This window comes from Phascolarctos cinereus, unplaced genomic scaffold, assembly GCF_003287225.1.
Source record: "Phascolarctos cinereus isolate Bilbo 61053 unplaced genomic scaffold, phaCin_HiC Scaffold_3;HRSCAF=262, whole genome shotgun sequence".
Lineage (NCBI taxonomy): Eukaryota > Metazoa > Chordata > Mammalia > Diprotodontia > Phascolarctidae > Phascolarctos > Phascolarctos cinereus.
Window position 1 is genome coordinate 194588203 of NW_027555736.1, and position 19346 is coordinate 194607548.

The 19346-nt window shown below is 33.8% G+C and overlaps 1 protein-coding gene across 1 annotated transcript in view; it reads left to right on the plus strand.

The window, feature by feature from the left end:
- The window catches only part of HECTD1 (HECT domain E3 ubiquitin protein ligase 1), a 109970-nt gene that overhangs the window by 43346 nt on the left and 47278 nt on the right, over positions 1-19346 (plus strand). The window contains 11 exon segments of the mRNA XM_021004235.2: positions 1028-1142; positions 1665-1839; positions 3023-3161; positions 3348-3518; positions 4173-4395; positions 11308-11571; positions 11660-11736; positions 13898-14032; positions 15113-15259; positions 16014-16108; positions 16978-17083. Coding sequence (XP_020859894.1) covers positions 1028-1142; positions 1665-1839; positions 3023-3161; positions 3348-3518; positions 4173-4395; positions 11308-11571; positions 11660-11736; positions 13898-14032; positions 15113-15259; positions 16014-16108; positions 16978-17083 — 1647 coding nt within the window.

Consider the following 19346-nt stretch of genomic DNA (forward strand, 5'->3'; position numbering starts at 1 on the left):
AATTATTCAAGTAGTGCTTTAAGAAGCTTAACCTGGTGACAGTGCAGGATAGTTTAATGAAGCAGTTCTTATACTTTTTGGTCTCAGGATCTCCTTTCAGTATTAAATTACTGAGGAGCTTTTGTTTATAGGGTCATATCTACTGATGTTTTTCATATTAGAAGTTGATTCTGAAATATTGTTTCTTTTAAAATAAATTCATGTTAGCATATATAATATATTTTTATGAAAAATAACTTTTCAAAAGCAACATTTAGGGAAGAGTGAGATACTCACAAATCTCTTTAACATATGACTTAATAGAAGACAGTTGGATTCTTATATCTACTTCTTCATTGTTTGTGGTGATATGTTGTTTTGGTTGGAATGTATGAAGAACACTTGGTCTTACACAGCTGTGTCGTTGAAAGAGAGCAATATTTTAATAGGTATATAATATTTTAGTATTATTATGAAACTGGTTTTGATGTTGCAGGCTCCCTGAATGGATCTTGGGAACTACCAGGGATTTAGGAATTATACTTTTGAGAATCACTGGATTAAAAGAAGATGAAGCTTGGAGGCAGGGAGAATAGCTAAACCTGTTAGATTAATCAGGCACAGGTAATTAAGACCTGTAATAGAGTGGTGAGATTGACAATGCAAATGAACACATATGAAAGACATTGTAAAGGAGGTACTGACATGTCTTGTTCCTGTTTTTCATGTGAGGAATAATAGAATTAAAGTTTTAGTCCCAGGTAATTTGGAAAGTGGTGGTATAATTGTTAGAGACAAAGAACTTGGATGTGGGATGTTTTAGATATATAGTAATTTGAATTTGGAACTTTGATTTTTTTAGGGGACAAGTTGTCCTAAGTTGAAAATGTAGTTTGAGATCTGGTACTGAAACTAAAATTTTAGGACTTTTGATTCAGATAAGATCAGGAACTGGAGTTTGGATCATGTAATCTTTCAGTTCCTTTTAAATTTCTAGGAGTATAGAACTAAAAATTTTTGTTACTCATTAAATTTTTTTTTATACTAGACCCTGTTAAGACATGGCGCAAACCCTGATTTAAGGGATGAAGATGGGAAAACTCCTTTAGATAAAGCACGAGAACGAGGTCATAGTGAAGTAGTAGCTATTCTTCAGTCTCCAGGTGAATAATAACATTTCTTCTTTTCAGTAATGTTTCTTAAACTTTTCAGCCAATTTGGCAATTAGTTTTTTGCATGCCTATAATGTGAAGTAGTTATATAATCTTAGGTAACTAGTAGTGTTGCGTATTATTTCAGGTTGGGGTTATATGACTGGAACCTCTCATTGGGTTGGGGAGGTAAATCAGTTTAAGTAATTTTAGAGTATTAAATAGCTGCTTAGTTGACAAATTTTTTCCTTTTCATCACATTGTTCTAGAATTTACATGTAACTTGAGGTTATCATTTTGTAATTATTTGCTCCCAAAGCCAATTCATTATTAGATTAACAACTTTTTAAATATTTGTATTAATAAAGTGAATAGTCTGATAAGTAAAAACTACTGAATTAGGATTTCAGTGACAGCATAGATTTTTTTAAGTGAGTGATAATAAAAACTTAAATTTGGTCAAACACGTAAGTTTTGTTTGTTATAAAGAGTTCTAGAAATGTCTTTTATTGACCAATGCCTACTGGTTTAAAGGTGACTGGATGTGTCCAGTCAATAAAGGAGATGATAAAAAGAAGAAAGATGCAAATAAAGATGAAGAAGAATGTAATGAACCCAAAGGAGATCCAGAAATGGCACCAATATACTTGAAAAGATTATTACCAGTCTTTGCACAAACATTTCAGCAAACTATGTTACCTTCAATCAGGTAAATGATTCACATGCTCATCATTTCCTCACATTGATGTTAAATTTGTGGCTCTTTAGGGAAACCAAATAAAGCTATCATAACTTTAGAACACATTATAAGATAGAAGAAAAACTTAGAGTTTATTTTCTAGGTGCTTAATTACATGACATTATTTACAAGGCAGCTTGATTGTTCATCTTTTTAAGAAAATTCTAATTTCTTTTATGCCAAGTTTATCATTTGCCCCAGGTTTCCACACTTGTTTCTCAAAATGCTTTATATATGTTTCCATTGTTTTTTTATGAAATTAATCTAAAATAGAAGGTTTTTCTGTTCTGATTATTGCATATATAACTTCCTTTGTAGCATTTCAACCTTTGAAGGTCTTGGGAGGGAAATGTGAATTCCATACTAGCTGTTATTTTATGTTTGACAGTGTTTGGCAATATTCTTAGGCATAATTATCCAGTGAATTTGTTCCTGTATTTACTTTTACATGTATAGTTAGGCAGAGCAGATCAACACATTGGTCATGTCTGAAAATGCCTTATTCTGTTCTTCTGGTTCACAGCCACTCTGCTGTGAGTTGTGAGGCAGACTTCAGCATCTTTCCTTTGTAGTCAGTATTGCTTATCAGAGTTCTGAAATCTTTAAATTTCTTTCCCTTTATACCATTGTGATTATTGTGTAAATTGACTTTCAAGAGTTGTTTTGCATTAATTCAGTTCATGCAAGTCTTTCCAAGTTTTCCTAGCTTCACATTTGTCATTTTATAATAATATTCCGTTACATTCAGTAGCCACAATTTTTTTATCTGTTCCCCAAGTCAGGGGGTATCAACTTTATTTCCAGTATCTTATGACGCTTTAAGTCTTTGACAGTTAAATGATAGTACTATGGGAACATTTCAGAAGCCTTTAAAAGTAGTCATTGTTGATAATAACCTAAGTTATTACTTTATGAAAGAAACCAAGAACATACATAGCTAATCTTAAATATGTACCAAAGAACTAAAGGTGTTCTTAGGTTGCTTGTGATTATCATCTTTTGTACTGTGACTTCATAGTACTGTTTAGGTTTAACATATACACCTGTGAATTTGGGAAATTTTAGTATTTCTTACTCTGTAGTTATTTTTGAGTGATTTTTATTATTTTTTTTCATTTTAGTTTTATGGGAATAATTTGTTTTTATTTTAAAGGAAAGCAAGTCTTGCTCTCATTAGAAAAATGATTCATTTTTGTTCTGAAGCACTCCTTAAAGAAGTTTGTGATTCTGATGCTGGTCACAATTTACCTACAATACTAGTGGAGATTACTGCCACTGTTCTTGATCAAGAGGTAAATTATTTAATAAAGCTTCTTTGCTTCTTATATGTTTATCTTATATATATCATAGAAATCATATGATTCTCAGGTAAATTTTGATTTAAATTAATATGTCATTCTTTGTGTAGCATGTAATGGAATTTAGTTAATTGAAACTAGTAAACTTGTCTTAATCACGTTCTCCCTGATTTTCTGTAGGATGACGATGACGGCCACTTGTTAGCTTTGCAGATCATAAGGGACTTGGTAGATAAAGGCGGTGATCTGTTTTTGGATCAGCTTGCCAGGCTTGGAGTAATTAGTAAAGTGTCAGCCTTGGCAGGACCTTCTTCTGATGATGAAAATGAAGAGGAATCAAAACCTGAGAAGGTAAGTGGTCTTGGAAGCAAAATATTAAAGGATATTCTCTGGAGGAGGAACATGTTTGTACCTGTGTAATATTGCTCTTAAAAAAAGTGACTATAAAACTTGTCAAATGAGAGAGATTAAGTAACCTGCATTAGGTCTCACAGCTGTTTAATGGAAGAACTGGAACTGGAACCTGTATCTTCTGACACCTTGTCCAGTGTTTATTTTGACCGTGCCACTTTTTCTGTGTCACTGGTTATATATACTCATAATTTAATCACTTGTTTTGGTTTGGCCTAAAAACTTGTCATGAGGGGGCAGCTAGGTGGTGCGGTGGATAGAGCTCTGACATGGGAATCAGGAGGACTTGAGTTCGAATGTGGCCTCAGACATTTGACACTTACTAGCTGTGTGATCCTGGGCAAGTCGTTCAACCCCGATTGCCTCACCAAAAAGCAAAAACAAACAAATAAATAAATAAATACATGTCATGTTTATGATAAATTAATTCCCAGTGTATGGATACACGTGCTTACCTCTATATTTTAATTTATAATTTAGAGGTTTTTTTATATCCTAAATTTATCATTTGTTGGTCAGATTTTATAAATGTTTTCTAAATTATTGTAATTCAGATTATTTTCCTAGTTTCATTTAACTTTCTTATTTTTATAGGAAGATGAACCACAGGAAGATGCTAAAGAATTGCAGCAGGGTAAACCATACCATTGGAGAGACTGGTCAATTATTAGAGGAAGGGACTGCTTATATATCTGGAGTGATGCAGCAGCTTTGGAATTATCTAATGGCAGCAATGGGTGGTTCAGATTTATCTTGGATGGGAAACTTGCCACGATGTATTCCAGTGGCAGTCCTGAAGGCGGATCTGACAGTTCAGGTAACAATTATTTTCGTTTGAAGGTCTGTTTTCTCTAGATTTGTTATCGTTAAAGGTAGTTTATGTAAAGAAGTGATTTTTTAAAAAAAAATCACAGTACTGTCATGGACATATTAATCATCCAAATTCCATATTATTAAGCATAGTGGGCATTAAAACCCAGGTCCTTTGCCTCTACAATTAGCTGTCATTCTGCTGCACTGATTCTTTTCATCTGATTGTGGGGTTTTCACATATTCTGTAGCTAAGCCTTGGTGGTACCCCAGCTGCATGCTAACTAGACCTCTGTGAATCCCAGGGGAATAATTTTCATATGTGTAATCTGCCTCACTCTATGTAGCCTGGTTGTGCCCATGGACCTACCTATACTCTGTGGGCATGGCATCTTGTGTAGCACCCACAGCCTCCTTATCCCTGTATTCTGGCTTTAACCCTAATTTGTCCATAGTAGGTTAGAGGTATATTATTTCCTCCCTACCCACATCCCAATTATAACCCACCCAATCAGAGACCTGGTCACAGGCACAACGATGCTACTATCACTCTAGACTTTCTCTTTTTTTTTTTAATAATGTTTAATTTTTTTCCCCAATTACATATAAAGACAATTTAAAACATTCAATTTAAAAACAAATTTTTTGTCCAAATTTTCTTTCTCCTTCCTTCAGCTCCTTCCCTGAAATGGTAAGCGATTTAACATAGGTTATACATGTGCAATCATGCAAAGCATATTTCCATATTAGTTGTGTTGTGAAAGAAGATGGTTCTTTTTTCTTCTTTGATCTCTTAGCAGTATTACTGGGTCAAAGGGTATGCATAGTTTAATAACCTTTTGGACATAATTTAAAAGTGCTTTCCAGGATTACTGGAACAGTGCAGTTCTACCAACAATACATTAATGTACTTGCTGTCCTATAGCCCTTCTAGCATTTAAAATATTCCTTTTTTTAAGTCTCTTTTGCCAATCAGTATGTGTGAGGTGATGCCTCGGTATTGTTTTAATTCACATTTCTCAAATTATTAGTGGATTTTAGAACATTTTTTCATTTTAAGCTATCAATAGTTTAATTTCTTTTTCTGAAAACTACGTATTCATACCCTTTGAATATCAACTGGAGGATGGCTCTTATTCTTATAAATTTGATTAAATTCCATATACATATATATGTGTACATATATAGATATATGTAAGAATTTTAGTAATGAGATCTTTATCACAGAAACTTGCTATGAAGATTTTTTCCAATTTACCTGCTTCTCTTACAATTTTACCTGAATTGTTTTTGTTTCTATATATGAAAAAGAGCTTTATAATTTTTTTGTAATCACAGTTGTCATTTTTACATTCTGTGGTCCTCTCTATCTCTTACTTGGTCATAAACTCTTCCACCTCCATAGATCTGATAGGTAATTTCTTTCATGCACCTATTTTTTTAACGAAGTTTTTTGATGTCACACTTTATGTCTAAATCATTTGCCTATTTGGAGTTTCTCTTCATGCATGGTGTGAAATGTTTGTCCTTACCTAGTTTCTGCCAGACCTCTTTGTAGTTTTCCCATCAATTTTTGTTAAAATAGTGAGTTCTTGCCCAGTTCTTGCTCAGGTCTTTAGGTTTATCCAGCATAAGGCTTCTGTGCTTCTTTGATTCAGTATGTTGTGTGCCTATCTGTTCCACTGATCAACCTCTCTATTTCTTAACTCATGCCAAAATGTTTTAATAATTACTGACTTCTTTATAACTTGAGTATAGTTTGATATCTGGTCCTGCCAGGCTTCTTTCCTTGATTCTCTTGATGTTAAGTTCTATAGAGTAATCCTTTGGTAGTTTGGTATGGTGCTGAATAAGTAAATTAATTTGGTTGTGTTGACATTTTTAGTATGTTTTGACCTACCCATGAGAAATTAATATTTTTCCAGTTACATATGCCTGTGTAAAGAGTGCTTTGTAACTGTGTTTACATGACTCCTGTGTATTTCTTGGCAGGAATACTCCCAAGTATTTTATATTGTCTGTAGTAATTTTAAATGGAATTTCTTTTTGTTTCTTCCTGCTACATTTTTTTTGATATAAAGAATTTATTTTTTTTAATATAAATTTATTTATTTTTAGTTTTCAGCATTCCCTTCCACAAGTTTTTGAGTTCCAAATTTTCACCCCATCTCCCCCCTCCCCCCACCCCAAGATGTCATGCATTCTGAATATCCCTTCCCCTACTCTGTCCTCTCTTCTATCTCTCTCCCCTTCTCTTATCCTCTTCCCCTTCTATTTTCCTGTAGGACAGGATAGACTTCTGTACCCCATTTCCTATATTTATTTCCCAGTAGCATGTGAAAACATTTTTTTTAAAACATATGTTTTTAAAACTTTAGGTTTCAAATTTTCTCTCTTCCTCCCTCCCCACCCACCCTCATGGAAAAGGCAAGCAACTCAATGTAAGTTGTACATGTGCAGTTATGCAAAACACGTCCATAGTAGACATGTTGTGAAAAACTAACTCTATTTCCCTTAATTCTATCCTGACCTCCCATTTATTCTGTTCTTTCTTTTGACCCTGTCTCTCCTTAGAAGTATTTACTTCTGATTAACCCCTTTCCCAATCTGCTGTCCTCTCTATCATCCCCCTGCTCTCTTGTCCCCTTTCCCCCCTATTTTCCTGTAGGGTAAGACAGATTTCCATACCCAATTGAATGTGTATGTTATTCCCTCCTATAGTTTTCTGTCTTTGTTTTGACTCTCCTTGGTTAGGTATCAAGACTACATTTGTGTTAATAGGAAGAATTTGGCAGGACTGTTTCTTTTACTTTTTTGGGGGACAATTTATCTATTATTAGAATTTATTGTTCTTTAAATGTTTGATAGAATTCTTCCGTAAATCCATCTATGCTTGATGTGGTGTTTTTTTTTTTTGTTTGTGTTTTTTGCAGGGAGAGATCATATATGGCTTGTTCAGTTTCTTTTTCTAAGATAGCATTATTTTAGCCCTCTATTACATGTTCTTTTAATTTGGACATTTTATATTTTTGTAAATATTTATCCATTTCAATTGGATTGTCAGTTTTACTGGCATATAATTGATTAAGATACTTCCTGTTAATTTCTTTTATTGCTTTCTTATGGGTTGTGAATTCATCCTTTTCATTTTTGAAAAAGGTAATTTGGTTTTTTTCTCTTTTTTTAAAACCAAGATTCAGTTTTTTTTGCCTTTATCAACAATCACTTCCATAAGCTTTTGAGTTTTAAAATTTTTCTCCCCCTCCTTCCCGTTCTCCCTCCCCAAGACGGCACTGTCTGATATAGGCTATACATATACATTCCTATTAAACATATTTTTGCATTAGTAATGTTATAAGGAAGAATTAGAACCAATAGGAGGATCTGCCAGAAAAAGGAAACAAAACAAAACGGAAGAAAAAAATAGCAAATAGTATGTTTCGATCTGCATTCAAACGCCATAGTTCTTTCTTTGGATGTGGATAGCATTTTTCATCATGAGACTTTTGGAGATGTCTTAGACAAGATTCAGTTTTGTTAATGTCGCCTTTGATTTTAAGGATTTCTATTTTGATGTTTAATTGCAGGGGGAGGAGGGAGAGAAGGCTACTATGTTGCTTTTCTAGATTTTTAGTCACAGTCCCATTTGTTGATCTGTTCTTTTCTCTCCTTTTTATTGATAAAACTATTTGGAGAGAGAATATTTCCACTAAATATTGCTTTGAATGTGTCCCCCAGATTTTGGCATTTTGCCTCATTGTTGTCATTGTCTTTATTGAAATTGTTTTCATGACTTGTTCTTTGACACACTTATTCTTCAAGTGACTTGCCCAGGGTCACACAGCTAGTAAGTGTTGGGTGTCTGAGGCCAGATTTGAAATCGGGTCCTCCTATCCACTGCACCACCTAGTTGCCCAGACACACTTATTCTTTAAAATTAAAGTCATTTGTTCTCCAGTTAATTTTTAATCTTTGCTTCAAAAGCCCTTTTTGAATAAAATTTTTGTTGCGTTGTTGCCCATAAAGATGTGTCTAATACTTCTGCCTTTCTACATTTGTTTTTGATGTTTTTATGCTCAAACATGTGGTCATTTTTGGTGAAGATGCCATACACAGCTGAAAAATGTGTATACTTTATCTTCTCATTTTCTGTTCTCCAGAGGTCTGTCATATCTAAATTTTCTTAAGTTTTATTCAAATCCTTCATTTCTTTTTTTGTTTAATTTTTGGTAAAATATGTCTTAAGTCTGTGTGGGACAGAGACCACCTACCCAGATTAAAAACCAGAGTCTTGACAAAAGTTTGCAAAAAGGAGGAATCTCTTTATTGACTTTCTCGAGAAAGGGCACCCTGTGCTGTCTTAGCTGCCCTAAGAGTGGAGGTGCTCTTTGTTAAAGGCAAGATTATATAGACCCTAATGCAGCGGCCCACAGTAATCCCCTTCCCGTTGGCTCGTCGGCTGAGCCGCAGGTGTACAATCTATTTGTGTAAAAACTACCCCAGTAACAGAGAGAACAAAGAGGTATAGAAATTATGTTAGTGTGTTCCCCTTTTCAGGGCCTCACAGTTTCAGCAGCCTTTTACCCAAGGTCATATAACTAGCTAGAAGTGAGATAGACAGGATGCTCTTATGGCTCGGGAATTTCTGCTAACACTATCTAAGAGTAGGGGAGGGAGAAGGCTAGGGGAGGGGGTCTTGTATTCTGAGGGGTCTTTACACATGTACCACTGAAAAGCAACAATACCAGAACCATTAACAAGAACTAATGACACTTTGAGGAGGCTTCACTTCTGAGAGATCATCTCTCACAAGTGTGAGAGGAATGAATTGAGGTCTCGTGGTGGTAGAATTTTTACTGTCTTTTTTTCCCTGTAACTCAACATTTCCTTTAAGAATTCAGTTTTTATACAGTTCCTTTAATAGTTTCCTTTTAGGAATTCAGGTGTTACTCCATTTGCTGCGTATATGTTCAGTATGTTAAATCATTGTCTATGATACTTTTAGGCAAAATATAGTTGCTGTTTCTGTCTTTTAATTAGGTCTGTTTTTGCTGTTGCTTTTTCTGAGATCATGGTTGCTAACCTTCCCTGTTTTATATCTGTTAAAGCATAGTACATTATGCCCCAGCACTTTATTTTAACTGTATATGTCTCTTTCTGTTTCAATATGTTACTTGTAAACAACATATTGTTAGATTCTGGTTTCTTATCCTTTTGCTATTGAGTTCTGTTTTATGGATGTGTTCATCCCATTTGTATTCACAGTAATGATTGCTAATTCTGTATTTCTCTCCAGCCTATTCCCTTCTATTTATCTTTTTTTTTTGTCTTTTCTCCTCAGAAATGTTTTGCTTCTGATCACTACCTCCCTTAATCTGTCCTCCTTCTTATCTCCCACTCCTTTCTGCCCCTGACCACATGTACGTTTCTAATTCCGCACCTGGATCTATGGCCTGGAAAAGGATAGTGAGCGGGAATGTGCCAGTAAATATTTAACAACTAGCTCTCTAAAAAAGAAATGTACTTATGACATGCTTAAGTTTAATTATTAACATTTCCTCCCTCATTCTGACAATTAATCAAGCTATGATTTTCGTAGCATTTGCCTATTTCTGAAGTAAATTCTCACACTTAAAATTTTGAGCTGGCACTTCTAGTAGTGTAGGACAGAGCTGCCAGTTGATACCCATTCCAGTATCCCGTAATAGTTGGAGTCCCCATGACCTCTTCCTGCCTCCTCTGCTTCTTGTTCTGGTTCACAGCCTCAGTCTGTTTTCAGTCTTTGCATGACCTGCTCCTGGCCAAACTTGATCCCTCTGTCTGCAAACCTCTTTGTCTTCTTAGACCTACTTGGCCTGGAAAAATGACTCACTTATTTTTTTATCCCTGTATTTCTCCACTAAGATTTGGTCTGGTGTGTTTTCTAGATCTCTGTGAATGGGTTATTTTAAGGGCACTTGGCTATATTACTTGGCTACTTTGACTCTGCCTCGCCCTGCACCCGTTCCCCCCTACCCCTCTCGTATTCCTCCCTTCCCCGTTACTCTTCAAATAACAGGGTATTCTACTTTGTCCAGTCAGTTCTCAACAAAAATGATCTTTTTTTCGCACAGCAATGCTGATGTAAATCCAGTGTTTCTCCTTCTATTTCTTCCTCTTATACCAGTGAGTATAGCAGAGGGCAATACAACCACCCCTCTCTAGAAGATATAAGAGAGTACTGAGCCCAGGTAGCGAGCTCTCCACAGCAGGATGCTTTCAGCATCCGCAGACCCTGGCCAGCTTGAGATAACTGCATTCAAGGGGCGTTCTGTTCCCTGTAAGCAGCCTTTTTTTTGTAACTTCTTGTGACTTCTTTCTGATTCCTGTATTCAGCTTCTTCCTCTTTTCCATTTCTGTTCTTTTTTTTGGGGGGGGGAGGTGGGGAGAAGGCTTTTCTCCTGAACCTTTTTCTGTGGCTGCTAATTCCTCATAAGCACTGACTCATCACTAATTAATGGTATGAAATGTATATTTCCTACTGTGCTTATATAATCTTCCCATATGCTGTAAACAATTATTAATTGATTCTTTTTTACCTTTGAAAAAATGAAAACAGTTTTACGCATATTTGCCTTATAGTCATCGTTACTTCAGTCATTGCTCTGCCTTTGAAAAAGGCCTCTCAATGCATTCATCTAAAGGGTAATTCTCTATCTGGTCCTCACAATAGTCTGACTCCATCATTTTATCTCAGAAGCTTTTCTCACGGTGATTTTATAAAATTTCATTATGTAGATGTTTTTTTCTGATGATTTTGGCAATGAAGATGTTCACATGAAAAAGGAATTCTGTTATTATGGAGATATCTTTAAAGAAAGACAGAGCTTTAAATGGAAGGAAACATTAAAAACAGCCACTTTTTTTTCCCTTTTTATAGAAAGCAGAAGTGAGTTCTTAGAGAAGTTGCAAAGAGCTCGAAGCCAAGTAAAGCCATCTACTTCAAGTCAACCTATACTTTCAGTTCCAGGACCCACTAAACTTACTGTAGGCAATTGGTCACTAACATGTTTAAAAGAAGGAGAAATTGCTATTCATAATTCAGATGGTCAACAGGCTACAATATTGAAAGAAGATCTACCTGGTTTTGTCTTTGAATCTAATAGAGGAACTAAACATTCATTTACAGCTGAAACCTCTTTGGGTAAGTTATATGTATTTAAATTTTAACAGGTATGACTTCATATAATACTTTGCATATACTGTATGTTGATATTGTATATTTTTTGTAGGGTCAGAATTTGTCACTGGCTGGACTGGCAAAAGGGGAAGAAAATTGAAATCTAAGTTGGAGAAAACAAAGCAAAAGGTATTTTTCAAGGAATATTTATTTCCTTGTGTTAAAGTTACTTGTAATAAAGTTTTAAGCTACAAGTTATTAAGGTTTGAACAAATCAAGTTTTATAGTGTCATTCTTATATTTTTCCTTTCTGTGTTTACTATTTTTATTTCATTTTTTCTAACTGATAACTAAATTTCTTAGTTCTAAATATCTATGTTTCTAATGCCAAATAACATATCTTCATTTTCTCTCTTATAATGGTAATAAAAAGCCACAATACAACAAACAGTTTTAAGGTTTAGAGGGATTGTTTTTTGGAGGGAGAGATCTTACTCTTCTAAATTTTGGCACTAGTGATAATTTATTTTAAAGGGCATAATTTTTAACAGAAATTTTTGTTTTTTATCACAGTTCCTGGTGTGAATATGATCCTATAATTTCTGCATAATAGAAATGAACAGGAAAGCAATTTGGATTTGTAAAAATATTTTACTTCTATATTTGTTTTACGTCATTAAGACTGTTAAGAGTAGAGTATCATGGATGAAATTTCTTCTACTTTGGGATGCAACAAATCTTTTTATGAGAATGATATCTCTTTATTTTAGGTGACCATATTCCAAAAGGGATTTTTTTAATAGCATATATTTGAACACATTTGTCTAGGACTTGAAATGCTAGCCATACTAAATGTGTCAGAGTGTGTGTGTGGTGTGTGTGTGTGTGTGTGTGTGTGTGTGTGTACGTGTGTGTGTGTGTACGTGTGTGCGCGCCAGTGCATGCACATGAACACATTAAGGGCTTCATTATTAAATAGCAATGTGTTTTGTGAAAATGATGTCCCTTTGAGATAAATTTTTATGTAGTAATATAGCACTTTGACAATTTGTTTTAACTCTTCTTTATTTCAGATTTATATGATACTCTTTGTGTTGTGTTATACTGTATCTTTTACAGTCTTTTGTTGATATGTAGCAAGATTGTTTAAAAAAAAATTAATGTGATTAAGTGGTAGTTGGGAGAGGGAAATAGGTAAATTTTTTTCTCCTTAATATTAGAACTCCTATGTAGATTATTTTCAGTTGTACTTAAAATAAACAACATTGATTCTACATGGTTCCATGGATTGCAAATTGTGGAATCTGTGGTATTTTTGGTGAGCTAGCTTTTTTTTTCCTCCTCCAAATAGTTTTTTTTGGGGGGAGGCGAGGCAGTTGGGGTTAAGTGACTTGCCCAGGGTCACACAGCTAGTGAGTATCATGTGTCTGAGGCCGGATTTGAACTGAGGTCCTCCTGATGCCAGGGCCTGTGCTCTGTTCACTGTGCCATCCAGCTGCCCCTAAATAGTCTCTATTTAATTTGAATGTGAAGAAACCACATCCTAAGACTTTAATATGTATAGAAGTTATGTAGATTAATAAGATACAAATTAAACCTAAATCCTATGAGAAATAAGATCATAGAAACTTCAAAGGCATTTTTTAGTTTTTATTGATATTTTTGTTTATTTCACTTTTCCATGTCTTTCCCACCCTTACTGAGAGCCATCTATTATAAAAACACAAAAGAAAAAGTTAATGAAAACTGAACACATCATCTGAGTCTCACATTCTATGTAGCATTCTGTATCCTTGGCCTCCCACCTCTATATAAAGGGGAGGGAGATGCATTCTCATATCTGTTCTTTGAAACCAAACTTGGTCATTATACTTTCTTAACATTCATTTTCAGTTTTGTTGTTGGTGGTAGCAGACTTTCTATTTTTATTGTTGTAATTATTGCATATATTGCTTTACTGGTTGTGCTTATTTCATTTTGTATTAGTTCGTATAAGTCTTCCCATTTTTCTCTGTAGTCTTTATATATACCATGTAGTAGTATTCCACTACATTTGTGTACCACAATTTTTTTCCTCTTCACCAATTGATAAGTTTCTATTTTGTTTCCAGAAGAACATAGAATCTGAATAATTACTAAAAAATATTGACTCCAACAGTGATTTTGCCTAGTGTCATGTTGTTAAGATGCTGATACCCAATATAGTTATGTTAAAGTGATGGAGTGTTTTAAGCTGATAGGGAAAAAACCCAGTGACTTTATTAAAGCTCTAATACTTTACGAAGAGTAAAGGAAAGATCAGGTAGATTTATTAAATGTGGTATAAAAATAGTTTGCTTTTTTTTGGTAGGTACGAACTATGGCCAGAGATTTGTATGATGATCACTTTAAAGCTGTTGAAAGCATGCCTCGGGGAGTAGTGGTAACACTTAGAAACATAGCAACTCAATTAGAATCATCCTGGGAACTTCATACAAACAGACAAGTGAGTTTAATAACTAAGAAATTCTAACAGAAACTTTACTTTTTTTCTCATGAACTTGACAAACATCAATAAAGGTGACTATGTTCCCAGATGAAGAACAGAAAAGATGACTGCATATGAAACCAAGATTCTTCCATTACGTAAAAGTTTTGGTTTTTTCCTGCAAAGTATTACCAGGCTTAACATCTTAACAATGTTCTGCTTGTCTGTGTTCTGTTCTTAATGTGCTTTTGTTCTCTTCATTGTATTTTAAAAGAAAATAATTCATTGACACTTTTCTTTTGGTATCTGTTTTCACTATTCCACCAACACTTCCTCCCCAAACTCTCTTCTCCCTCATAGCTTTTCTCCAAATAAAAGCTCTGCCTTGTAATGATTAAATATTTAGGCAAAATGTATCCTCAGATTGATAGTGTCTGAAATTGTCTCATTCTGTACCTCTAACATCAACTCTCCTGCAGGAGAGTTTTCATTGATGAGAGTTCTGAAGTTTTTCACAGTTGTTTTCTTTTAAATTGTTTTAGTCATTCTATAGTTTGTTCTGCTTTTATCCACTTTTCTTTGTATTAGTTCTTATAAGTTTTCCATGTTTTCTCTGAATCTGTCATTTCTTATGCTATGATAGTTTTTTACATTCTTTGTCCGTTCCCTGTTTGATAGGCACCCCTTTGGTTATCAGTTCTTTGACATGACTGTTTTGTGCACATGATTCTTTTTTTCTTTTTCTTTGATCTTTTTGGTGTATAAGACTAGTAGGAATTTAACCTGTTTTCAACATCACTATTTTAGGAGTGTTTTGAATATAATTCCAGATTGCTTTCTACAGTTTCCAGATTTAAAAAAAAAAACAATTCACAGATCCACCAATAGTTTGATACCTTTAGATTCTTATGTCAAATCGACAGACTTTGTAAAGAAGCTGAGGTGGAATTTTTCCTCTCTGCCTTTGTATTCAGAGAAGTTTAAAATTGGCATATAATATAGAAATTCATTTATTACCAGGGCTGATAACATTTGAATTAAAATAGGAACTTTGGCCTTTGCTTATTTATTCCGTTATCTACTGTATTTTCTCTTTAGTGCATTGAGAGTGAGAATACTTGGAGAGATTTAATGAAGACAGCTTTGGAAAACTTAATTGTACTCTTGAAGGATGAAAACACTATTTCACCTTATGAAATGTGTAGTAGTGGTTTGGTGCAAGCACTTCTTACAGTTCTGAATAATGTAAGTCTGTTCTTGAGTATAAGTTGAAAAGTAGGCTATGGTAAATAGAATTACTTAGTATTGTATTTAAAATCTCATTCCCTATATTAAAGATTTGATTTTATCAGGGCAATATCTGATTTTTAAAAGTTGAGTAAAAAAGTCAGTAATAAATTTATTGACTGTTCTTTATTTGTTCAGTTTTAATGAATCTCTTTATTTTTTTCCCTTTTCCTAATAATAGGAATATTTGAAAAGTCATCTTTTAATCTAGAGTTTGATCTAATTTATTGATTTATTTCATGTAGTGACAAAGGCAAATGAAAGCCATCGGCACTTACCTTAGTAAATTTCAAGCACTTACTAAGGTAACTGTTGATGATTTGCATTTACTATGTCCCTCAAAATCAGCTTATGAGTTTCCATGAAAGAAATTCATGATTATTTTTGTATCTAATAAAAACAATGTATAGCTTGTTGATCACTGTTTTGAATTTCTTTAAAATTTAAGCCTCTGTTAGTTTCTTTATCCTTTCTTAATGATGATTTAGTCTACTACTGTAGATTTAGACAGGAGAACTCCCTTGTAAGGAATTTCATAAAGGACCTTTAGGTAATAGAAAAATATTGGTGGTTAAGTATATTGAATTTTTATCTTGAATAGAATAATTTGTCTAGAAAATATATTTTAGGCAAATGTGAATATGATCACTGTCCCAATGAGGAAAGAATACTATTTACAATTTATTATATAATAAGATTGTTTTTCTTTTAGAGCATGGATTTAGAGGTGAAACAAGATTGTAGTCAGCTAGTAGAGAGGATCAATGTTTTCAAGACAGCCTTCAGTGAAAATGAAGATGATGAAAGGTAAAAGCCATTTTTTAAAAAAATTGCTTACACAGAATAATGCAGCTGCTTAAACAGTTCCATGTATATTGCTTGTCCTCAATGAATGATTGAATAAAACCCAATTTAGGTACCTTATTGTGTGAGTTTGTATAAAAAAGGAAGTCTCCTGGTATAGTTGAAAGAACTTTTGAGTAGAGTTGGGGAGTTTATGTCCTGCTTCTGCAAAGCACTTTCTAGCCACATGACCAGGGACAGGCCATTTAGTTGATGTGAATTTCAGTTTCTTTGTGTAAAAAGGAGGATTATTTTGTCTAGAACAATATAGCAATTTTGGGATATAATATGTGTAATATTCTTTACATACTTTGAAGTATTCCTTGACACCAAATATACCTTGTAGTACATGCTTAATAAATGTTGAATTAAACAAAGTATTTTCTTCATCTTCTATTTGAAAAAATCAAAACCAGTTTTAAATTACATGTTACTTGTACAATAGAAACAAAAAACAAATTGATGCAGAAGGATTTTCTTTGACAACAGAAATCTTTGAATTAGTAAAGCTTTTTTAGGTCTATGAGAAATAAAGTTGAATCATGCATAGATGCCTCTGCTTCCTCAGAAGTTTGCCAAAAATAAAATATGGTTTCACCACATAGAGAAAGCAGTATGACTATGAAGTCTTTGTTTGGTAGATAAATAATAAACCAGAATATTTGGTTTTTAATCTTTCCTTGATAAATTCGTTCGTTTGGTTCAGTTTCTATTATTTTATCAAATTGGATAATAGCTATTAGACAGATCTTTTAATATAATTATGCTTTTTATTATTCAAACAATATTTTGAAATTCTTACACTCTTTTAACAATTACTCTTATCTTCATAGTCGTCCAGCAGTTGCATTAATTCGGAAGTTAATAGCAGTGCTAGAATCTATTGAACGTCTACCTCTCCATTTGTATGATACCCCAGGATCTACATATAATCTCCAGGTAAGCATTGAGCTCATGAGCTATTAAAAATGGTGAATGTTTATAGTTAAGTGGTCTATCCTTTTGTTAAAAGGTTTGTTCTTCCCTACATTTGATTGACAGTATTGATTTTTACAAACTTTAAAAGACCTTTAAATTATTTCAGGCTCAAATCTTCTTTATGAATTACTAATATTATTAGTAGTGGTACTTTCAACTTTTATTTCCTCAGTAAATTTACAAAGGAATTGTTTTTCGCTACATAAAAAGGGTACAAAGATTTAGGGTCTTGAATTTAGAGATAATTTTTTTCTGAGCAGTATTTTCATGATACCCTGATACTTTTAAGAAATTTAATTTTGAAGTAATCTAATACTCGAATTTTTTTAATCATGTGAAATAAAGTGATTTTACACAATTTTTGGGCATAGTCTCTTTTTTATTGTTTTAATAGTTTAAAGTCATGAAGTAAGTACCCTCCTCTAAGCCTTCACTTTTTTCTGCATATATTTTAAAATTTGTAATGCTTTAAAAAAAAGTATATATGTGCTACAGGTGGATGTATACCTATTTTAGGTATATGAGAGCCTTATGATTTTACATTTCCCTTGTCACTTTACTTCACTGATTTTTATCCAGTCTATTAGTATTCAAGATAATTCTTTTTTTTTTTTGGTGATGCATTTGGGGTTAAAATGGCTTGCCCAGAGCCACACAGCTAGTGAGTGTTATGTGTCTGAGGCCAGATTTGAGCTCAGTTCATTCTGACTGTAGGGCCACCTAGGTGCCGCAGAGATAATTCTGATTATTGATTCTGCCTTCTATCATATTAAGTATCCCTCTCAACTTTATGTCATCTACAGATTTTATAAGCTTTATTGAAATCTTTTATATTTCATTTATAAAAATGTTGAGTAGTATGGGATCATTCTAAATCCTGTGGCATTGTACTAGGGACGACTGTATAGATTGGTACCAATTACCATTGCTTTTTGGGGTATGGTTGTTCAACTGGCTATATAAGTCCTTATTTCAATATCTTACCTGTCAAATTATCAGGACAGAGTGTAGATGGTTTTCTACAATCTAAGTTATAGCGTCTATGACATTTTTTTGATAAATCATACTAGTTAATTATATTACAGGAGAAAATTAGGTTAGTTTAGTTAGTGGTGAAATTGGTTTTAGTGAACTCATTCCTGTTCCCAAATGTCCTGAAGCTACTTAATAATCTTCTCTCTAACTTTGTGGGTTATTATTCTACTTTTGACACTTTTGTGTCCTTTTTTGAAATAGAAACAATTTGTCACTTCCTATTTTCCCCTCTTCTTTTTTCATGATTTTCCAAAGATTACCAGTTGTGGCTCAGTGATCACATCTGTAGATTCTTTTCTTTTCTTTCCTTTTTTTTTTTTTTTGCTTTTTGGTGAGGCAATGGGGGTTAAGTGACTTACCCAGGGTCACACAGCTAGTACCTGTCAAGTGTCTGAGGTCGGATCTGAATTCAGGTCCTGCTGACTCCAAGGCCAGAAGGCTGCCCGTCTCTAGGTTCTTTAAGCACAGTGGAGTGTAATTTGTCTGGGCTGAGAGTCGACGTAATTGAAGAGTCTAGATGTATTAATATTTTATCGTTGGTTTTAGGCTTAAATTTCTTTACGCTGTAATTGTTACACCCTTTCCAGTTTGATGTCATTTTCCTTACTGGAGAAGGCTGACACAAAATATGACTTGTATAGTGTTGACTTTTTGTTACATTTCATCATTAAACTAATATCCACAAGTATTGAGCCTTCTTCTTTTTTCCTCTCTTGAATCCAAACATGTGAAAAAGTCCTTTTGTTATCTAGCTGCATTTTTAGTGTTTTTCATGAGTCTCTGCTCATCCTAGGATTTTGACAATAACAGTAACTCACATTTATGTAGTATTCTATGATTTATAAACCACTTTGTTCACAGTAACTCTCAGTACTCTGCTTATGAGTTTGTGCTGTCGATTTGTATTCAAGCTCAGTTATGTTCCTTTCCTTCTTTAGTACATTTACTTCAGTAAATCTTTAATCTTCTCCTTTTCCTTTGTAGTTGATCCATATACCTTACATAGGCAATCCAGTCAGTGAATTTAAGAGGCCATATTTAGTTCCTTCTTGCAACTTTTGACCATTGTTCCTGAGAAGGACTCTAATTTCTCTTCCATTGACAGCCTTTCATGTACTTGAAGACAGCTATTTTGTACCCCTGGAATCTTTGCTGCTTTTTGAAACCAGCAATTTAACCTGTTCTGAAT